This window comes from Rhinatrema bivittatum, chromosome 7, assembly GCF_901001135.1.
Source record: "Rhinatrema bivittatum chromosome 7, aRhiBiv1.1, whole genome shotgun sequence".
NCBI lineage: Eukaryota > Metazoa > Chordata > Amphibia > Gymnophiona > Rhinatrematidae > Rhinatrema > Rhinatrema bivittatum.
The window spans coordinates 95,761,512-95,782,103 of NC_042621.1; the positions used below are offsets into that span (position 1 = coordinate 95,761,512).

At 44.2% G+C, this 20,592-nt stretch overlaps 2 protein-coding genes across 9 annotated transcripts in view; one reads left to right on the forward strand and one right to left on the reverse strand.

Moving 5' to 3' along the window:
* RSPRY1 (ring finger and SPRY domain containing 1) overlaps window positions 1-804 on the reverse strand; it is a 152,125-nt gene extending 151,321 nt beyond the window's left edge. For both annotated transcript variants that reach the window (XR_003857735.1, XM_029608734.1), the window contains exon 1: window positions 559-804. The gene's annotated coding sequence lies outside the window, so the exon portion shown is untranslated. The remainder of the gene's footprint in view (window positions 1-558) is intronic.
* An 86-nt stretch (window positions 805-890) lies between these two features.
* ARL2BP (ADP ribosylation factor like GTPase 2 binding protein) overlaps window positions 891-20,592 on the forward strand; it is a 91,680-nt gene continuing 71,978 nt past the window's right edge. For 4 of the 7 annotated variants that reach the window (XR_003857738.1, XR_003857736.1, XR_003857737.1 and 1 more), the window contains exons 1-4: window positions 891-1,212; window positions 2,279-2,378; window positions 3,401-3,467; window positions 14,789-14,872. Coding sequence is in view for 4 of the 7 variants with exons in the window: in XM_029608740.1 (XP_029464600.1) it covers window positions 3,430-3,467; window positions 14,789-14,872 (122 nt within the window). In the remaining 3 variants the exon portion in view is untranslated. The remainder of the gene's footprint in view (window positions 1,213-2,278; window positions 2,379-3,400; window positions 3,468-14,788; window positions 14,873-20,592) is intronic. The other 3 variants (XM_029608743.1, XM_029608742.1, XM_029608744.1) reach the window with 3 other exon arrangements.

Sequence of the window (20,592 nt, forward strand, 5' to 3'; positions counted from 1 at the left end):
TTGTCATGGCACTCGCCTCTTAAAAAAATTTACAGTAAATAGAAATACAATTTTAAAACAAGGATCAAAAGGAAAACCACAAAGCTGTTTCATAGCAAAAAAGTGTCCCCCTCCAGAGACTGGCGATTTGTGCAAAACATTCCCAGTCCATAGTGCCCCAATCAAGACCTTAATACAGTTAAGAACCATTAAACAAAATAAAACTGAAACTGCTTGCATTTTAAAGTTAAACGCTACTGTAGTTCAGTACTAACTCAGCAGGCTACTAATGTGGCTCACGGAGTACCAAAGGTCAGGCTTCAGTGCCGTAGACCATCGATCCCTTTCAGCACAGAAATCCCGCGAGGGAAGGGCCCCCGAAATATACAGCTACAAGCCCTCGAACAGAAGGAAGCGGCGAGAAATGTGCTGCTCCGCTGCTATCACTAGCCAGGGCGGGCTCTATTCTGCGCGCCCCCGGCCTATTGTGTGCCAGTCTCCCGCGGAGCTCGGCCCGTCCCCGACCCCGGAGCTCGCGAAAAGTGACGCTGTCCCACCCCTTCCCAGCCCCGTGCTCACCGTGCCGAACCCCCGGGGGAGCTACTCGTTGTTGATGATGCGGCCAGGCTTGCTTGGAACAGAAGGGCTCGAAACCTAGGCGCAGGATTTAAAGATGGATGCGAGCAGAAACGCTTCCTCTTTCCAGCTCTCTCTGAACGGGACTGTAGCCCTGGAAACGCCCCTGACAGTGGGATTAATGACAGCAACCAATCAGAACATACTATTATGACGTCACTAAAAAGGGACCGTCACAAGTTTACTGTCCATTAAATTAGGAGTCACCGAGAACCGTACCGGTCGTTACTTCACACTTGTAGTTACGTAGACGACGTCTTAATCAGAAAAAAAAAAACGTGCATGGCAAATGTATTTGCAAACAATGAATTTCTTCGATGGCAGTTGTAGGAGGCGGAGCTTGGCGTCACAGAGAGAGAGAGGCTCGGAACGCACCTCGGCGTGCTGCTGTTGGTAACCACGCTGAGGGAACTGCTGTTGTGATTGGCTGCTGGCCACCCTTCTGCCGGAAGGTGGGGTTTCCTGGGCTACGAGCTTCTTGGCGGAGGACGCTGCAGCCCGCGGGGTGATGGTGGCGGAGTGCGCCGCAGACCTCTCACCGCAAACTGGAACAGGCCCAGGCCGGGCGGTGCTGCAGAGCCGAGGAGCGGTACTGAGGTAGGGAGAGGAAATCCTGCGCAAAGCGCTCGGTTTATCAGCTCGTTTCTGCCGTACAACTGCAGGAAGGACTCGGCCTGCCCCGCGCCCGCCGTGATACAGCCAATAGAGATTAGCCCTGGTTCCTGGAAATCCAGACCCAGAGCCGCGTGGGATTTCGGCTCCCCTGCCACAGAAATGTATTTTGTCTCTCAGTCTCTTCCCTCCCCCCCCCCCCCAAAAAAAAATCTCTTCTCTGACCATTTCGCCCCAAAGGTCAACGCTGCAGAATAACTAAGGGGGTGAGGGCATAATGGGCAACAGGTTTATAAACAGCTTTATTTTCTTCCCAGGATCCATAGACCCATCCGCTGGAACAATTTCTATAATGAAAGTCATGCAGGAGAGTTCAGTTCTCGTCTCATCAGTTCTGCTTACAGTCAGGGTGTGCTACTTGCCCCTCCTCCGCCCCGTACCCTTAGTTTCAGCACCTTTGTCTGTGGACGTCTGCTGAGCAGTCCCACCTGTTTCTCTAAATTTGAAAAGCCGAGAAATGTTTCCAGTTTGTACTATTTATTAATTTATAATTCTATGTAAGTAATTAAACAGAAACTTGTGCGATGTATCATTTCTGGTTTATATTATGAGACCTACCCGATTTCCTTTAAAATAAAAGCTACAGTAAAAATGATTAAAGAAACAGCGGAAAGCCAGATCTCGGAAATGAAAACTTTCCTCAGCTACATCTGAAGAAGGGACTGTTGTGATTTTAAATTAAGTTCATATAAGGGGTGGAAAAATATTAAGAAAAATTGGGTACCAGCCAAAATTTTAGAAGTCAGGGCAAAAACGTATTTTTCCTTATCCTATTTTTTTTTTCTTGTGTTCTTTATTTTGTTATTTTTTTTACCTATTTGTCTATTTTTGGACTTTTGTTTGGTTTTGTTTATTTTTTGGATTTATTTGTTTCCCAGTTTTACTTAGTTTTTGTTTCATATGGCTGTGCTTTTCTTTTTTTGTAATTTTTAGACTGTTTGGTTTAATAATTGATTTTTATTTTTTTTGGTCTCTTCCCCCTTCCTTGAAGCTTCTCTGCAGGCAGGAAGCAGACAGGGGCCTACCACAGTGGCAGCTTCTCCCATTGATCTCCAGTCTGCTGCAGCAGCAACGGCTTCTCCTGGGCCCAGGTCAGCAGCAGGCACCATGCACTAACATTTAAGAAATATGGCACCTAGGAATTTTCCACCCCGACTACATCTTCTTTTTTTTTATTGGTCCATTAAAGTTATTGCAGCCACTGTTTCTAGTTTTATCCAGGACCAACATGGCTACTAGAATTCTGCACTCCAGATACAAGGTTTAATTGTTTGCTGCTTTCTTTGAAGTTATTGAGATGCTGTTGATGGCTAGAGATGAACATTTCCCCCTCATCCCCTTCTTTTTGGATGGGCTAAATTATGCATTGGTTGTCATGGAAATAAAAACATCTTGAACTGTTTTCCTGCAGAAACAATAGACTTGAGCTCTTTGAGACTTAGACACAATAAAAGCAGAGTTGCTATTCTTGCTACCTCCCAGAAGAAGACTGATTTCTTCAACTATCTCTCATAAAGAGGATATATACTAGGAATGTTTTATAGTATTTCTTTTTTTTCTATAGATTTTTGTATTCTGCCTTTCTAAATTACCCAAAATGCTTACAAATACTAAATTAATATAAATAAACAAAGGTAGAAGCAAAATTTAAACTTAACAATAAAAATTACTCATATCCGTTCATCAAAACCCCGTTTTGCTCTAGTAGTTAAAATTTTTCTTAAAGAACTATTTCTTAAATTCCTAAATCTCAGATGGTTATTATCAGAAAAAAAAGTTATGATAATTTCCATTTGCCACAGTGCAGGCAAAACTGTAGACCTGCAAAGACTGAGTTTCTGTTAACTAAAACATTATTCACTTACAAAATGTTTTGTGCCCCAAAATTTTCTATCAGATTTTTTCCATAGTTATCTTGAGTTGTGGTTATCATTCACAGATAGGTAAAAACAAAAGTCAGCAAATATATTGTAGGTAATACCTTTTTTGGACTAACTTAATACATTTGTGACAAACTTTTGAGATCTATGTACCCTTCATCGGATCAATGCAAATTGTATAACAAAGCTGATGAAAGGTTCAAAGTTAATGTTTTGTTTTATTTAATTTACAGGTTCTTTTACAGGGAATGATTTAATAATTATGGAAAGTTTAGAAGAGGAAAATTTTGCTGTGTCTATGTAAGTATGCAAAGAATGGCCATGTTTGACTACAATTTTACAGGGTTTACATGAAAACCAGGATGAAGGCAGAATTAGAACAGCTTCCATAACAGAAAACCATCCCTTCTTGACAAAATAGCTGTAGTCTTTTTTTGGGGTTGTCATTTCAGGATTTGGAATAGTATGTATATATATATATATATATATCTCTAGAACAGCATCTAAATGTCAAGAACAGATCTTTTAGAACCCAGTATGGACTTGGTTCACATTATGTTCATTTCATATCAGAATAGCTGTTTGGAAGCTTAAATATAATTTTTGATCTTTACATAGCCATGTTAGTTGGGCCAGGGAATCGTTTCGCTATATTAGATTGTTTTCAGGCATTAGAGAGACTAGGTTAGATTTTTCATAGATCCATCCTGGCTTGATTTGTTTGGTCTCTTCTTCTAGTAAGTGATTATGTAGCTTAAATGTTGTGAAGGTTACTTTTAGTTGTGATCTCTTCTTCTTTTACAGTGGTGCTCACCCTTTGTTAGAAATCGATCCATTTTAGTATTGATCTGAGTTTCAAACTGCCATACTATGTGTTATCTTGTATTATCATACTAATATAGTAGATGAATTGGCCCAGCCAGTCTGTCCAGTTTTTGTGGAATGCACAGCTAAGCAGGGTTTGAAACATTCCTCCATGATTTACTCGTCAAGTGAGGGGCAGCAGCAGACCCAGATTTACACATAGGGCAACGAATATTCAGGTCAAAGAGAAGCCTGTTCCTGCTTGCTTTAGGGCAGTGTGCTGGCACAGCTTCAAAAGAGCAGCACTGTGACAAGCTGCCTATGAGCACCAAAATCTTAAATCTGGCCCTGGAAAGCAGCTGTAATGCATAGTAAATGCATTACTTCCCTGGCAAGTGTATATCATTACTTCCATCAGACACTTGTACTCAGGCATACTTACGCAGCCCTCCTCCTCCACTTCCCACCACAGTTTCCACCCTATTACACATCACTGTCCTCTCCACTTTCTTCAGTCTCTTCTTCTTCTCCCTCTCCCACTCTTTTTTTTTTTTTTTCTTCTCCCCCCGCCCCCCCCCCCCCAAGTCCTTTCACTTGCCTCCTGTACTGCTCTCCCAAGCATTGTGGAGCATAAGTATGTAGTTTAGGGAGGCTGATTCCATAACCAAGGGCAGAGGCACAAAAAAGGAGGTTACTTAATTGTTCCTGGAGTAACATTTTTTGTTCCCTGAGATGCATAAGACAACTTTGCTTTCAAACTTCTCCATCACTCCCCCCCCCCCCCCCCCCCCCCAGCGATCCTTTGCCTCCCTTTTTCATCCTTTTGGTTCCAGGTCCATTTCACTGTTTTGTATCAGTGGCAATCAAAGATAGAATCAGAATGGGGCCTGTCAGCTGGAGTTTCCTCTCAAGCCCCACCCCATGCACAGGTTTTCTTAGTAAAGGTAAACCTACATGGGATGGGGATAGAGCAGCCATGGGGCCTGAAAGCGCATACCATTTCACAGACCCTGGTCCAGTTCTGTCTTTGTCTCCTGCTGCCATTCCACACTTGCCTACATCCAGCTCTGCTGTGCCAATTAATCAGATGTTTGCTGGCATGAAACAACTGATCATGCTGGCAAACTTCTAATTGGCTGGTAGGCATGGAAGGCCGGGAAGAAGCAGCCAGCACAGGACCTGTGGCGGTCATCTTCCCTATCAGCTGCAACCTCCTCTCTTCTCCCAGTCCTCAAAAGTGACAATGCCATCTCATCTGCTGAAAAAATCCACTCACTGTGTGCAAGTGGATTTTTCAACCCTTGCTGCTAAAGATCTATCCTAGCTGCCAGCCATACATTTTTGACTGCTTCTAGGATATTGCATTTCTCTCAGTTAGTTTTGGTTGGCCTCCTCTTTGGTTCTCTGTCATCTTAGCTAGATGAGCATACAAATTCATCTACTTAACTCAATACCTAGGTCTTCGTTCCCACCAGGTTTTATTATCAGATGTTAGGGCAGTAGTGACTAAACTAGCAAGGCTATTGCCCTAACATCCAGCCACATTTGTCTCTGTTGCTTGCTAGATAGTACTTGGCCACTACCAACTTGCCAGTATTAATTTGATTGGTTTTGGGGAGCATAGCTTGCTGGTTTCCACCCAGCTAATCTATCACTTATAGGGTTGCTAGTTAATGCATCCCTGATGTGATAAGGAAAGGAAGGTGTACATTTCCTCTTGCTTCAGTTCTTGAGGGAGTCAAAGATGGGTATTAGCAAAACTGCAGCTTCTTATCCTTGTTCCTACCACTGCTCTCTTTCCTGTATCTGTCCCAAGCATACTCGAATTTTTTCATAATTTTGGTTGCTCATAGGCATCTAAGCATCTAACATCATGACCGTAAAGAATTATTTTCTCATGGTTTTTCTGAACTTTCTTCCTTGCAACTTCATTGTAACCTCTTTTTTTCTTTAATTTCTTTTTCTATGGAAACTTTCATGTCCCATACTTTATTGGAATCTGTCAAATATTTGAATGTTTGTTATATTCTCCCTTTCACTTACTTCCTCCAGTGAGTACATTTTGAGTGTCTTAAACATGTTTGTAGGGTTTATATTGCAGGCCCTGTATCATAAGAACCACCATACTGGGTCAGCCCAAGAGTCCATCAAGCCCAGTATCCCTTTTCAAACAAAGCTAGTCCAGGTCACAAGTACCTGCAGGATCCCAAAGGGTAGATAGATTCCATGCTGCTTAGACCCAGGGAGAAGCAATGGCTTTCCTAAGGTCTGCTTGGTTAACAACTGTTTAGACTTCATCCAAGAACTTGTCCAAACCTTTTTTCCCTGTACGTACCGGATCAGTCCAGACTCCTGGGTTGTGCCTCCGCACCAGCAGATGGAGACAGAGCCAAACTTGTCAGGCTCCCCCTATATATACCAGGGTGCCACCCACAGCCTGTCAGTATAACTCTGTCTCCAGCAGATGGTCAGATGCCTAACCCACAGTCTTGCCTGATTCAATTAGGTGTTAGTGTAGAGGTGTAAGATGGCTAGTTTTAGGTTTTTGTTTATTCCCTCTCCTTGCGGTACAGTTTAAAAAAAAAAAGAAGGAAGATATTTTTGTGTAAACTTTAGCGATACTATCTGAATTTTACCACATTCTCCGGCAATGAATTCCAGAGTTTAATTTTGCATTGAGTGAAAAAAATATTTTCTCTGATTTGTTTTAAAAGTGCTACTTAGTAAGTTCATGGAATGTCCCCCTAATCTTTTTATTATTTTTTTTTGAAAGAGTAAACCACCAGTTTGCATTTACCCGTTCCATTCCACTCATGATTTTATGTATGTCTATCATATCTCCCCTCAACCATCTCTTCTCCTAATCTCTTTTAGTCTTTCCTCAAAGGAGAGCCATTTCATCCCCTTTATCAGTCTGGTCATCCTTTTCTGTACCTTTTTTAGTTCTGCTATATCTTATTAACATAGTAGCGATGACAGAAAAAAAACCTGGTCTTTCCAGTCTGCCCAGCAAGTTTCTTATCGTAGTAACTGCTTCTCCGTGCAAATTACCCTCAAGACTTATGTTAAGAGTAGTACTATTGACAATCAAAACCAAGCACTGTCAAACCCATAACAAAATTACTGCTACTATCATTTTTTTTTTTATAGGGTGAGCAGATAATGCTGCTTGAACATACTTTGTTTTTGGACTTGGCCGTAGAAGCAGTACTGCGTTTTTTCCCTAATGTCTGCGTATTAGTACCCTGGATCGTAAAATTTAGGGCCCAGCGTTGGCTGTCATCTGAATTCTATCCCCCTTTTTTTCCCCCATGCCATCAAAGCAGAGAGCAATGTTGCATCAAAATCATGAAAAGTTAATTGGTTAAGGGTAGTAAACCCCATGCCTTCTGTTAGGGGCAGAGCTGCTGCTCCATGCAGGTTACCCCCATGCACCCTTTCCTTCATTTCCATGTCTAGCCTTTAGGTATCCACAGTGTTTATCCCATGTCATGGCCACATTCCACCAGGCGTCGCACGCTGTGCGTCGCACTCCGAAGGGGTGCGCCAAAGGGGCACTCCCCTTTGTGCACCCCTTCGTGCAATCCTTTGTGCTACGCTTATTTTAATTACCTTAAGTTTTCCTTTGTTAATTAACCTTTTTCATAGTGTTTAGTAATCCTTTGTTTATTAAATATGTTCAATGTATTTGACTTAGGAAACCTATTTTCCTGCATACTTTGTTTTTAATGTAAACCGGTATGATTTGTATCTGATACAAGAATGTCGGTATATAAAAATGCAAAATAAATAAATAAATGTCTTTTTTAAATTAGTATACTGTTTTCATATTCACCAACTCTTCCGGAAGGGCATTCCAGGCATCCACCACCCTCTCTGTGAAAAAATATTTCCTGATGTTGGTTTTGAGTCATCCTCTTTGGAGTTTCATTTCGTGACCCCTAATTCTAATGTTTGCTGTCCAACAGAAAAGGTTGAAGTATCTTGCATCATTAAAAACTTTCAGGTATCTGAAGGTCTGTTTCATATCTTCCCTGCAGCTCCTTTCTTCCAGGGTATACACATTTAGATCCCTCAGCCTCTCCTAATAAGTTTTACAATACACACCCACACCATTGTGGTCCCCTTTCTCTGAACCACCTCTGACTTTGCTCTATTCTTTTTGAGATACAGTCTGCAAACCTGAACACATTACTCCAGGTGAGGCCTCACCAAAGACCTCTACAAGGGCATTATCACCTCCTTATTCTTACTGGTTATTCCTCTCTCTGTACAGCCCAGCATTATACTGGCTTTAGATATCACCTTGTTATATTGCATCACTATCTTTAAATTGCCAGGCACTATCACCCCAACAAACTTCTACTAGTCCGTGCACATTAGGGTTTCACCCCCATCACATACAGCTCTTATTATTATTTATTTATTTAGCACTTTTATATACCGATATTCAAGTAACATAGTTACCAATCACGTCGGTTTACATTCCAACAATAACCATGACATGAGAATGTCTTACATTAAACCAGGGTAATCAAACTTGGATACAAAGAACTGGATTACCACACTCCAGATGCATAAATCTGCACTTCTTGGCAGAATCCCAGCTGACAAACCTTCGATCACGCTTCAGTCTTTCTTAAATTACTCTTCATGCTCTCTATTTCTTCAGGCATGTCCAATTCCAAAGCGATGGAGCAGCATAGGAAAATACATGAGTTCAGATCAGCAGGTGCATATAGTCCTTAGCAGCCAAAAATGCAAGCAGATGTGTTCCAGTAGATTGTAAGGCATGTGTAGGAAGATACCCACGAGAATGACTCAAGACCCATCATTCTGTGTACCAGGAGGGCGATTTTATATTTTGCTTGCCACTGTTTGGTAGCCAGCGTAGCTCATGGTAAAACTGGAGTAAAGCGGTCTCTTAGTGTTTGGGTAATTGCCAGGTTCTTATGGCCTGGATTGGCCACTGTTGGAAACAGGATGCTGGGCTTGATGGACCCTTGGTCTGACCCAGCATGGCAGTTTCTTATGTTCGTGCTCCTATCAGAAATCAAATGAGCAGCAGCATTCTGAAGAAGCTTCAATGCTCACAGGGCATAAGCTGGTAGCCTTAGATGGAACTGCAGTAATCAAGGAAGGGCAATACCAGAGCTTAAACCACTGATGAAAAATCTGAGTAACTCAGTAGGGGGTTTAAGCCCTCGAAGTGACTGTAATTAAGAAAAAGAAAAACAGTTTTAATCCCTGTCTTAATATACTGAGAGAATGTCAAATTTGTTTCAAGTAGCACTACTAAACTTTTAGACATGTCTGAATCGGTAACTTGATATTTTCTAAGGAAGGAAGGAACCTGGTTGGTGCCAGACCACTATTTGGACTCCATACATTTCTTGTTTCATTCAAAAATGGATTTCTTCCCTTTGGTATATCCAACTGTTTCATCTGCTTCACAATTCCCACAATTTGAAATTGTCAACCCATGCTTTTGTTATTTTTAGAATTGATTATTGCAGTTCCATTCTCTCAGGTCTTCCTCTTTCGCAGCTCAAATGATTACAAATACTTCGAAATATGGCTGCTAAGATTATTTATGGTTTGAAAAGATCAGACCATGTCACCTCAAATCTTTTCACTGGTTACCTGTCACTAGCCGGATTAAATTCAAAATTCTCTACCTTACTTTCTGCGCCCTTCGCTCTTGAGTCCATTCTGTATCTTTCAAAGCTATTGATTCCCTACCCCTTTTACGCCTCTTGCGGTCCTGCCAAAAGGGTCTCCTTCACTTTCCTCCTCTTTCAGTTATCAGATTGGATGTTACTAGAGACTGCTCATACAGTTATCAGGTGCCTCTCCTCTAGGACGCCTTACCTTTTGATATCCATGCTGAGCCTATTTACATGACATTTCAGAAAGCAGTGACAACCTGGATACTCTCTCAGGCCTTTGATTGTTAATAATTTGCAGCAGAACTTTTTACCAGACCCTGTCTTACAGCTGCGTTACTATTGTTTATTTGCACTTTAGTCAACCAATACCATGTTTCTAATAGTGTTTTATTGTATATTAACATTTTGTGCTGTATTTCTGTGTATTTTTTTTATTTTATGCACATTTTTAATTGAAAACCACTTGCTAGCTTATGAACTAGCCATTGCTTAATGGCAGATAGAGTCACCATATTCCACTCTCTTCCCATTAAGATCATACAGGGATATAGAACTGTATGTCATCAGCATACAGACTGTATCCCAATCACAACCCGGCTAGAAGCCTTCAAATTGGAGCCAAATATATGTTAAATAACAAGGTGATCAGGGCTGAACCTTGTGAGACTCCAGTATGTACAGGATGCCAGGTCGAGCAATCGCTACTCGTTGTTTACTTGTTGAGCTTGTTCAGAAATATATGACTCGAACCAACTACCGTGCATATTTCTAAAACCCGGCCAAGAATGCCCTACACCACCCTTTTTCCACCCCCCCCCCAGTAAAATGTACAAGCAAAACAAAAAATACAGACGTACTTTCAGCTTATGCACATATGTTATTTTTACGCATAGAACCCCATTTGAACATTCACTCTATGCTATATTGTCCATTTCTTAGTGTATAGACAGTTGAATCCAAAACCAGTGGGTTATGCATTTCTGCCAGCAGTTTGAGAAGGAGCAGTATATATACCCCTGCAGTGACAGCTTGCCAGTATTCTCCGTCTCTAGCAGATGGTGGACGTGCATCTCCCTACTAGGGGATTGCTGTAAATTTTAGAAGGAGAAAAGAAGAAGTAAATTTTAATTCACGCCACTCTTCTGTGGTGATACCGTATTGTCCCTCCCTCAGTTGAGAATTCCTGAGGTGATTTCCGTGGTCCCTCAAATGAGGGTCTTGGTCCAGTAGCTGTTTTTTCAACTGGTGTGGACTTAGCTGTAAAAAAAGAAAAAAAACCAGCTGAAAGACAAGCAGGTTCAGGAAGCCGAGCATGGCAGTGAAGGTTTACACCCTCTCCCCCTGCAGCGGCGACTGACCTTGTACTCAGCCAGGAAGGGCTGAGCTTGTTGTGTCCGGTCTCAGACGGCTTCGACCTTTGTGCCTCACCTCTCTCTCTGCTCTCCCCGCTAGCCTTGGGGAGATGGCTACCGCCGCATCTGCATGCCGCTCTCTCCGGCGTCACCGGAACGGCTATGGCAAGCCTCACACCATGTTTCTCCTAAGGGCTTCCTAGGGTGCGTGCACGCCACCCACATCTTTATCCACGTCATGGCGGGAACCTCGGGGGCGTCCCCCTTGAGTGACGTCATGCCATCCGGGTATTTAGCCTGCCCTTGTTTGCCAGCTAATCGAGTTAGCGAGGATCGTGAATGGATGGAAAGCCTCCGGTCTGAGCTACTCTGTCGCTTCCTTGCTGCCGCTGGAAGCTCTCTTTGCCCTTCGGGATATTTCTATAACTTGGGTACCTGCTCCTTGGGGGCCCTTTGCTTTTTTTCAAGTGCCTATCTGGGATCAGGTACTCGCTCCTTGAGGGCCTGCTCTCCCTGGCTCGGTGCCTGTATACAAATAAAGAGGAAGAAATTTTTAGCAATGCGAGAAGAAGTTCAGATGAGAGGAGCTAAATTTATACTTAGATTTCCTTGTTATTGTATTATCATATATCAGAATTCTCAATACATATTTAGAGAACCTGAACAGCTCCGTGTGTGTCTCGATTCGCACTCCAATTGGCTCGTGAGGGGGTTTGGTAGTTAAGGGGAAATACACTGGTTAATTCCTAAGCAATGTTTATTGTAAAATTGACATAATTTCTTATGTATGTGCTCAAAATACATCTTGTCTCCCAGTTTCCTATAAGTTATGACCTATAGATGGGGTAGGATTTGTTACTTTTCGATTAAATTGTATTACTTCTTTGATTTGTAAGAACTGATTAATACTGTCATATATTGTCGCTTTCTGAACAGTTGTTCTGTAAACTGTTTTTGGAAAAATTCAATAAATAAATAATTAAAAAAAAAAAAAAAAAGGAGCCTATAACCTAGATCGCATCCGCTCTGGTGATGAATAGAAAACAGCTTTTAATACCCGGGATGGGTACTTTGAATACCTGGTGAGGCCCTTTGGCCTGTGCATCACCCCGCTGTCTTCCAAAACATGATGAACGACATTCTGCTTGATCTACTCTACAAATGTGTCATGGTGTAATTAGACAACATCTTGATATTTTCCCAGGACCTGAATACTCATCTGGAGGATGTCAAAAGAGTACTGCTAAGACTTCGCGAGAATCACTTGTACGCCAAGTTGTCTAAATGTGAATTCCACACGGAATCTGTGCCTTTCTTAGGGTACATTGTTTCAAACAAAGGCTTCCAGATGGACCCACAAAAGCTTGAGAGCATTCAAAAATGGACACAACCCACTGGTCTAAAAGCCCTTAGACGATTTCTGGGATTTACCAATTACTACAGAACATTCATCAAGAATTACTCTTCACTAACTGTTCAACTAACAGCAATGACTAAGAAAGGTGCCAACGTCGCCAATTGGTCTACAGAATCTGTGACTGCATTTCAGAAGCTAAAAGATGCCTTCTCAAGTAAGCCATGCCTCCGCCATCCGGATCCGACACGACCCTTCATCGTGGAAGTCAATGCCTCTGATGTAAGCGTAGGGGCCGTGCTAAGCCAGTCCAGTGACTCTAAGATCTTGCATTCTTGTTCCTTTTTCTCCCGATGCTTTTCGCCAGCGGAGAAGAACTACGGCATTGGGGATAAAGAACTACTGGCAATAAAGATGGCGTTCGAAGAGTGGCGCCCCTGGCTTGAAGGTGCACAACATCAGATCACCGTTTTCACGGATCATAAAAATCTGGAGTACCTCCATCATGCTCAGCGCCTAAACCATAGGCAGGCAAGATGGTCCCTGTTCTTCAACAAATTTGACTTTGTGCTGAAATATCGCCCTGGAGATAAGAACGTTAGAGCAGATGCCCTATCTCGCTCATTTTTCTCTGAAGACGTACCTGATGAACCCCAGCATATCATCGACCCGAAGAGAGTTATCCTGTCAGCTACTCATCCAGTACCTGCGGGCAAGACATTGTACCCGGTAACCTAAGGAAAAAACTGTTAGCATGGGCTCACGACTCAAAACTGGCTGGACATCCTGGTCAACGAAGAACTCCGGCTAAACTACAGAAGTAGTACTGGTGGCCCACCATGAAGGAAGACACATTTTTCTATGTTGCTTCTTGTTCCAATTGTGCCAGACAGAAACCTCCGCCCGGACGTCCTTGGGGCCTGCTTCATCCCTTGCCAGTACCAGATGAGCCCTGGACTCACATTGCTACAGACTTTGTGGTAGACGTACCACTTTCTGGAGGTAATAATACCATCTGGATTACAGTGGATCGTTTCTCGAAGATGGCTCACTTTGTGGCTCTCCCTGGTTTGCCATCAGCCATGGAGCTTGCAAAACATTTCATCACCCACATCTTTCACCTACACGGCATGCCAAAGCACATCATTTCTGACAGAGGGGCTCAATTTACAGCAAAGTTCTGGAAAGCTTTGTGTAAGAGGTTTGACATCTCTCTCAACTTCGCCTCTGCATACCATCCTCAGTCGAATGGCCAATCTGAGAGAATGAATAGAACACTCAAGCAGTTCATTCGAGCCTACGTTGGTTCATGTCAAAATGACTGGGCTGAACTGTTGCCCTGGGCTGAATTCGCCATCAACTATCATCCAGCTACATCAACTGGATCCTCACCATTTGAAGTGGTTTACCGGTGACTACCATTACCATCTTTACCACTTTTACCACTTCCACTTTCAGTGTCGTCCTCGGCAGCTCAGTCTACTACCAAAGATATCCAACTACTGTGGAATAAGACTAAAGAGATGCTCCAAAAAGCAGGATAAAGAGCAAAGAAAGGCTATGATGCTCACCACAGCAAGGCTCCTGAATTCCAGCCTGGTGACAAAGTCTGGCTGTCTACAAAATATCTAAGACTCAAGCTACCATCAGCTCGTTTTTCCCATCCTCCGACGTCTGGGTACTCTCACGTACAGTCTGAAACGTCCACCAGCAATGAAGATTTATAATGCGTTCTTTGTCTCGCTACTGAAACCGCTAGTCCTTAGCGAGTTTTCCACCAAAACACCTGAACCTATACCTATTGATGCAGAAGAAGACAGAGTACAAGGTAAATGCCATCCTTGATGTGAGAAAGAAAGGCAGAGTATGGGAATACCTCCTGTCATGGGAGGGTTACATACCTGAAGAAAACTCATGGGAACCTTTGGCTAATATCATGTATAAAGAGATGCTTCAGCAATACCACATAACGCATCCTCAGAAACCAAGACCAGGTAGGAGGTCTGGAGGGGGCCCTTTGAAGCGGGGTACTGTTGCGTCTGTCTGTCTCGGACATGTCACGGGCTACAATAGCCCGCTGGATTAAGGCGGTAGTCACAACTGTCTATCTGGATGCCGAGCAGCCGTTGCCTAGTGATGTTAGGGCTCATTCCACTTGGGCTCATTCCACTTGGGCTCAGGCAGTGTCATGGGTGGAAGTTAGGTTGTCTCCCGTCGACATTTGCCGAGCTGCAACATGGTCTTCCCTACACACCTTTTCCAGGTATTATCGCCTGAAAGTGCAGGCCCAGTAGAGCGCAGCCTTTGCGTATGCAGTTTTGTCTGGGCCAGCTTTGTCTGGGAGTAATTTTGGTACATCCCACTTGCTCTGGATCCACCTGTTTAAACACTGAGAAATGAGAAATTACTACTTACCTGATGATTTCCTTTTCTTTAACATAGGCAGGTAGATCCACCTTCCCCTCTTGGCTGCTGGTGGGTTGGGCTGTTGTCCTCCTGTGTGGCTCCGTGTTCCAGGGGTTACGGGTAAGTGTTAGTCAGTCCCTAAACAAATGTTTTAATTCATTCTTTGTCTGTGCTCAGTGGTTTCCTGTTGGCTGAGTGCTGGAATGGTTATCTGTTAATAATCAAATTTTGCAGAGAATACTGGCTGGCTGATGTTACTGCAGGGGTATATATACTGATGTCAGCTTTTCTTTGTCTTCGTCTGTTGGTAGAGGTCATAACCCACTGGTTCTGGATTCATCTTTCTGTACTAAGGAAAAAGAAATTATCAGGTACCGTATTTTTCATTCCGAAAGACGCACCTGACCATAGGACGCACCTAGGATTCAGAGGGGGGAAATTTAAAAAAAAAAAAAAAAAAATGGTGTGCTAAACCGGCTCTGTCCCCGGGCATCTGTGCGTCTTATGGAGCAAATTAGGGGAGTGCATAAACATTTTTTTTTGTCCCCATTTCATTTTCGGGTCTGGGGAGGGCCATTTTGGTCCACTCCCCAGATCAGAAAGCTTTTATCGTTCCCTTTTTGTGGGGAAAAAAACAAAACAAAAAAAACCCCATCCTAACCCTTTAAGTTTAACTACAAACCCCCCCCCCCCCCCCCAAGACCTGCCAAAAGTCCCTGGTGGTCCAGCGGGGGTCCGGCAGCGATCTCCTGCACTTGGGCCGTCGGCTGCCAGTAATCTGTGACATGCAAAGGGCCGTCGGCGCCATTTTGATTACTGGCAGCCGACGGCCCAAGTGCAGGAGATCGCTGCCGGACCCCCGCTGGACCACCAGGGACTTTTGGCAGGTCTTGGGGGGATCAGGAGGGTTTTTTGTTTTTTTTTGGTTTTTTTTTTATTCGCTCCATAAGATACACAGAAATTTTCCCTCCACTTTTGGGGGAAAAAAAAGTGCGTCTTATGGAGCGAAAAATACGGTAAGTAGTAATTTCTCCTTTAAATGGAATAACAATTAATATATCAGCCAGATTGGAGGAACTGTACCAATTAAATTATATGCTTTTTTTCCCCCCAAAATAGTTTTTATTAACATTTTCAGGGGTTCACAAACAGGAAACAATACTTCCAGGGCAGCAGAGCCCATACAATAGTTTACTGACGAGAATACATCAGCACTTTATAACTCAAGAACACATTGATTCCCGCACCAACAGCCTGCAGTTGCGAGGTGCGGTTCATGTCGCTATTTCCATCGCGAACCCCATTTTGTAACAAACACATCCCTTCATACAACTTCCTACTCCATATCCATTCACGCCTCCATGCATCCCCCTCTCCCCTCCCCCCCCCAGGAGACCGAGCTGTAATCTCACACCTCAGGAGCACAAAGGTATATTTTACATGCACTTCGGTGACTAATGCCAGTCCAATGTGTATCCAGCAGCGCTCAAACTATTTTGCATGTCTTGAGGCAAAAGGCCAAAAAAATACGCCCCAGCAGGCACAATACACTTTATCAGGTTTACGATGTCCAGCAACAAAGTCCATAGTTTCCAGTTGCATGAGCGACTAATGGAAGGTTCCGCAGTCTGTTCCACCCACACCGAAAGGAGGGTGCGGCAAGCCATCAAAACAGCGCAGTGGCCGAATCTATCCAGAGACAGGCAGTGGGGGTGCGTACCTTGAAGGAGAATCGCACCAGCTTTGGTGACCGGTATTCTCATGCATTGGTCAATGACCGCCAGCATTGCGGACCAGAACCCGTCCAGGGTCGGGCAGTCCATCAAGCGATGCAAAAGGTGTCCTTCCCCAGCCTTGCATTTTATACATATTGACGAAGCTAGTCGTTTCATGTGAAACCGGCATACATCGTTGCAGATAATGTGGAATTGTAACTCTCTCAACCCTTGGTCCGGGATATGAGAATATGTTGTTTTGAAACAGGTCAAAAGTGCTCTGGCTGTCAGCGGGTATCCCAACAAGTCCGACCAGTATCCAGCCAGTACATCCAAGTGACGGTAGGGGTGGAAACTTTTGCCCAATTTGCTCCAGCCAGCAATTTTATTTGAGACACACACGGTATCAAACATAATAGTTGCAAACACATGTTCCGAGGTAAAGGTTTCAACCGTCCAATGAAAATCTTGAAAGTAATGCCGGGCTTGTAAATAGGCAAAAATTGTTGGGGAGAGATCTTAAAGGTATGTAGCAAAGATAGAAATGTTCGTATGACATGTGCCTCATCGTCGTACAGATGAAACAGAAGATAATACCCTTCTGGGCCCAGTTCTTAAAGATGAGGTTACAATCCTGCCCTGGGGGAAAATCTGAGTTGCCCAGTAAGGGAAGTAACAGAGACGCCATGCCCTGCATTCCTTGGGCAGTATGCAGCCACCGCCAAGCTTTAATGCACAGATAAAATAGTGTCCTGGGAAAGTCCTAGTTGCGCAGTAGTGCCGAGGTGGCCTGCAGGAGGACCAGTGGTGACCAGGGGGCCGTCGTGAACCAGGTTTGCTTGCGTCCATAATAGGCATAGGTGTCGGTGAGCCACTCCCCCACAACACACAACTGGCAGGCAGCACTGTACAATCTGAAATCTGGAAGGCCCAGGCTGCCCATCTCCCTGAAGCTCTCTAAGATGCCATATGGTATCCGTGCTCTTTTATCCATCCAAATAAACCGAGTAAGAGCTGTTTTCAATTGTTGCAGATCCCGGGCCTTGAGCCAGCAAGGTAGCATGTGTAATTTGTAGAGGAGTTTAGGGCCGATAACCATTTTTACCAGGGCACAGCAAGCAAACAGTGATAGCGGGAGGGAATGCCATGCTGCCAGCTGTGATTGTAGTGAAGCCAATGTCCCCCGAATATTTACAACATATAAACATTTGATATCCTGGGGGACCCACACCCGCAGATACTTAATTTTCCCAGAAGCCCATGTGAATGGAAAGGCCCCCCACCACTCCCAAGTATTTGTAGTTGAGGATCCATGGCTAGGGCCTCAGGTTTTGAAAAATTTATCGTAAGCCCCGCAATGTCCCGGAACTGGGTAAACAGCCGTATAATTACTGGAATACTAGTCCGAGGGCGTCCCACAAATAATAGTATGTCGTTGGCAAACGTAGCCAGTTTTATCAGGTGCCCTCCAATACTAAGACCCCAGAAATCTCCATCCCGACGAAGCCGGGTCGCCAAAGGTTGTATTGCTAGGATAAACAGAAAGTGGGAGAGAGGACACCCCTGGCGAACTCCACAGTACAGAGAGAAGGGTCCGTTAGGGCTCCATTGATCAATATGTGTGCACTGGGGGTATTATAGAGGCCTATCAACCAATTAAAAATGGGCCCATAAACCCATATTGCTGCAGAACCCAGAACAGGTAGTCCATGATACGGAGTCGAAAGCCTTTTCAGCATCCAGACTTAAAATCAGAGCTTCCGCTGAGAGCTGATAGCTTAGTGCCACTATAAGGCATCGCACGTTCCGCACCCCATGTTGCCCCTTAACAAAACCAGTCTGGTCCGAGTGGATTAACCTTGGGAGTAGTATATTCAGCCTGGCGGCCAACACTGCTGCAAAAATGTTTATGTCCACATTAATAAGAGATATGGGTCGATACGACGACACGTCCAGGGGGTCTTTGTCCTTTTTGGGAAGGACCACAATCGTTGATTGATTCATACTAGGGGCTTGCCAGCTCGTGGCGGCTAGATCGTTGTAGAAAGAGGCCAGGGTCGGGAGAAGAGGGAATTTCATTATCCTATAGAATTTAGCCCCCAACCCATCTCGCCCTGCAGCTTTTCCCAGGGTTAAGCCTTGTATCACGGAGTAGATTTCCCCCTCCCTTATTGGCGCATTCAACTGCACAGTATGATCCGGCAGCAAACGCGGTCAAAAAAGGTCAGCAGAAAATTGGGCTGACACTTCAGTGTCTCGGATTCGCTGACGATACAGGACACTATAGTATTCTAAGAAACAGGCTGAGATGTCCTTTTGTGTGACCCGGTGGTTGCCGTCCTCGTCTTTGATACCAGTGATGGCGGTTTTATGTCGCCGGCCCCGCACCAAATTGGCCATTAATTTGCTGGGCTGGTTACCATGCTTATATAATTGATACTGATAATAGCGTAGGGATTTGGTGGCCTGTTGGTGTAACAAAAGGTTGAGAGCCTCTCGAGCATGTTCCATTTGCAACCGGTTCTGGTCAGACATATGTCTGACATGCTATAGTTGGAGGGATTTAAGCAGCTGGGTAGGATGCAGAATCTCGCTATGGTGAGCTCTGTGCTTTTTGACAACATAGGCGATAATGTGTCCTCTGAGCACAGCTTTCCCAGCCTCCCACACAGTGGCTATGGGTATATCTGGGGTAGTGTTACATGGAATATACTCCTCCCAGCATTTCTGTAAATAAGTATGGAATGTTTTTTTATCTAGGAACAGGTCGGGACGCATGCGCCATGAAAAGGGGGCATGTGCGAAGCAGCCAGTCTCCAGGCCTATTGACACGGGGACATGGTCTGAGACAGATGGTGCCTTTGCTAGCTTATTCCACCCTCGGGAATAAAGCATCTGAAATCAGGACATAATCTAGTCTAGAGTACGCCTGGTGAGGGTTAGAGAAGAAGGTGAAATCCTGTTCCCCCGGGTGCAGCAGCCTCCAGACATCAAGCAAACTGAGCTCTTGTGCCACAAAACCTACCCCCATGGGACTCTCTTTGGGACCTCTTGCCCTGGGGGGTTTACAGTCGAAAGCTTTATCCATTACTGTATTGAAGTCTCCCCCCACCACTAAATGGTAGTCATTTAGTTCAGTGAGGTGCACAACTAAGGTAATAAAAAAAGAGTGGGAATAGGTGTTTGGTGCGTAGATGTTGCAGAACGCCAACTTCTGCCATAAAGCGTCCCTGTAGCAATTACATAACGTCCCTCAGGGTCCACACCCAATCTATTTGGAAGGGCAAGTGCTTGTGAAAGAGAATGGCTACTCCACGTTTTCGGGAAGAGAAGGAGGAGTATACCCACTGGCCTACCCAGTCTCTCTTCAACTTTCCAAGTTCACTATCTGACAGATGGGTTTCCTGTAGAAACACCACATAAGATCGCATGCGGCGAAACATAGCTAATAATTTCCCCCGATTTACAGGAGAGTGAATCCCATCAACATTTAAAGAAGTAACTTTAACCTTAGCCATATTGTCCCATAACTGATAGAGATAGAAGAGGAGTCCACGGAGGACCCCCAGAATACATTTGAAAATCTTGTTTTTTGGGGCCTCCCAGCCTAAGCCCCAAATAAAACAGCTCGCCCGCTTCCTTATACTGCCCCTGATATACACACACTCCCCACCCCACTCAAACAAGCCTCCTAACACATTCATGCACCCATACCATATCCATGAAAATACAAACATCCGTCTATAACTCCTAGAGGCTCGGGTTCTCCCTACTCGCCTCCCAACCATTATTGAGTGCAAGCAGGAATACTCCTGACCCCTCCCCATTTCCAGATTACATCATAGCTTTACGCTCCCTTCAGGTCCAATTTAACATAATTTCAACAGAGACAGACTGCACAAATGGTACTGTTGGGGTAACCTGGGATAGCACAAAACAGATTGTTAGGGGGCTTAAGCCTTTAAACATTGCCAATCCCATACATGAACTGACACCATAAACCTGAGAACCCAAACAGTTCCAAAATTCCAGCATCCGTAGAGAGAATGGAGCCCGACCCCAGGCCAACTGTGCCAGGCCAGGCAGTACTCACTACAGTGTCCCTATTTCAGGCATAGGCCGAGA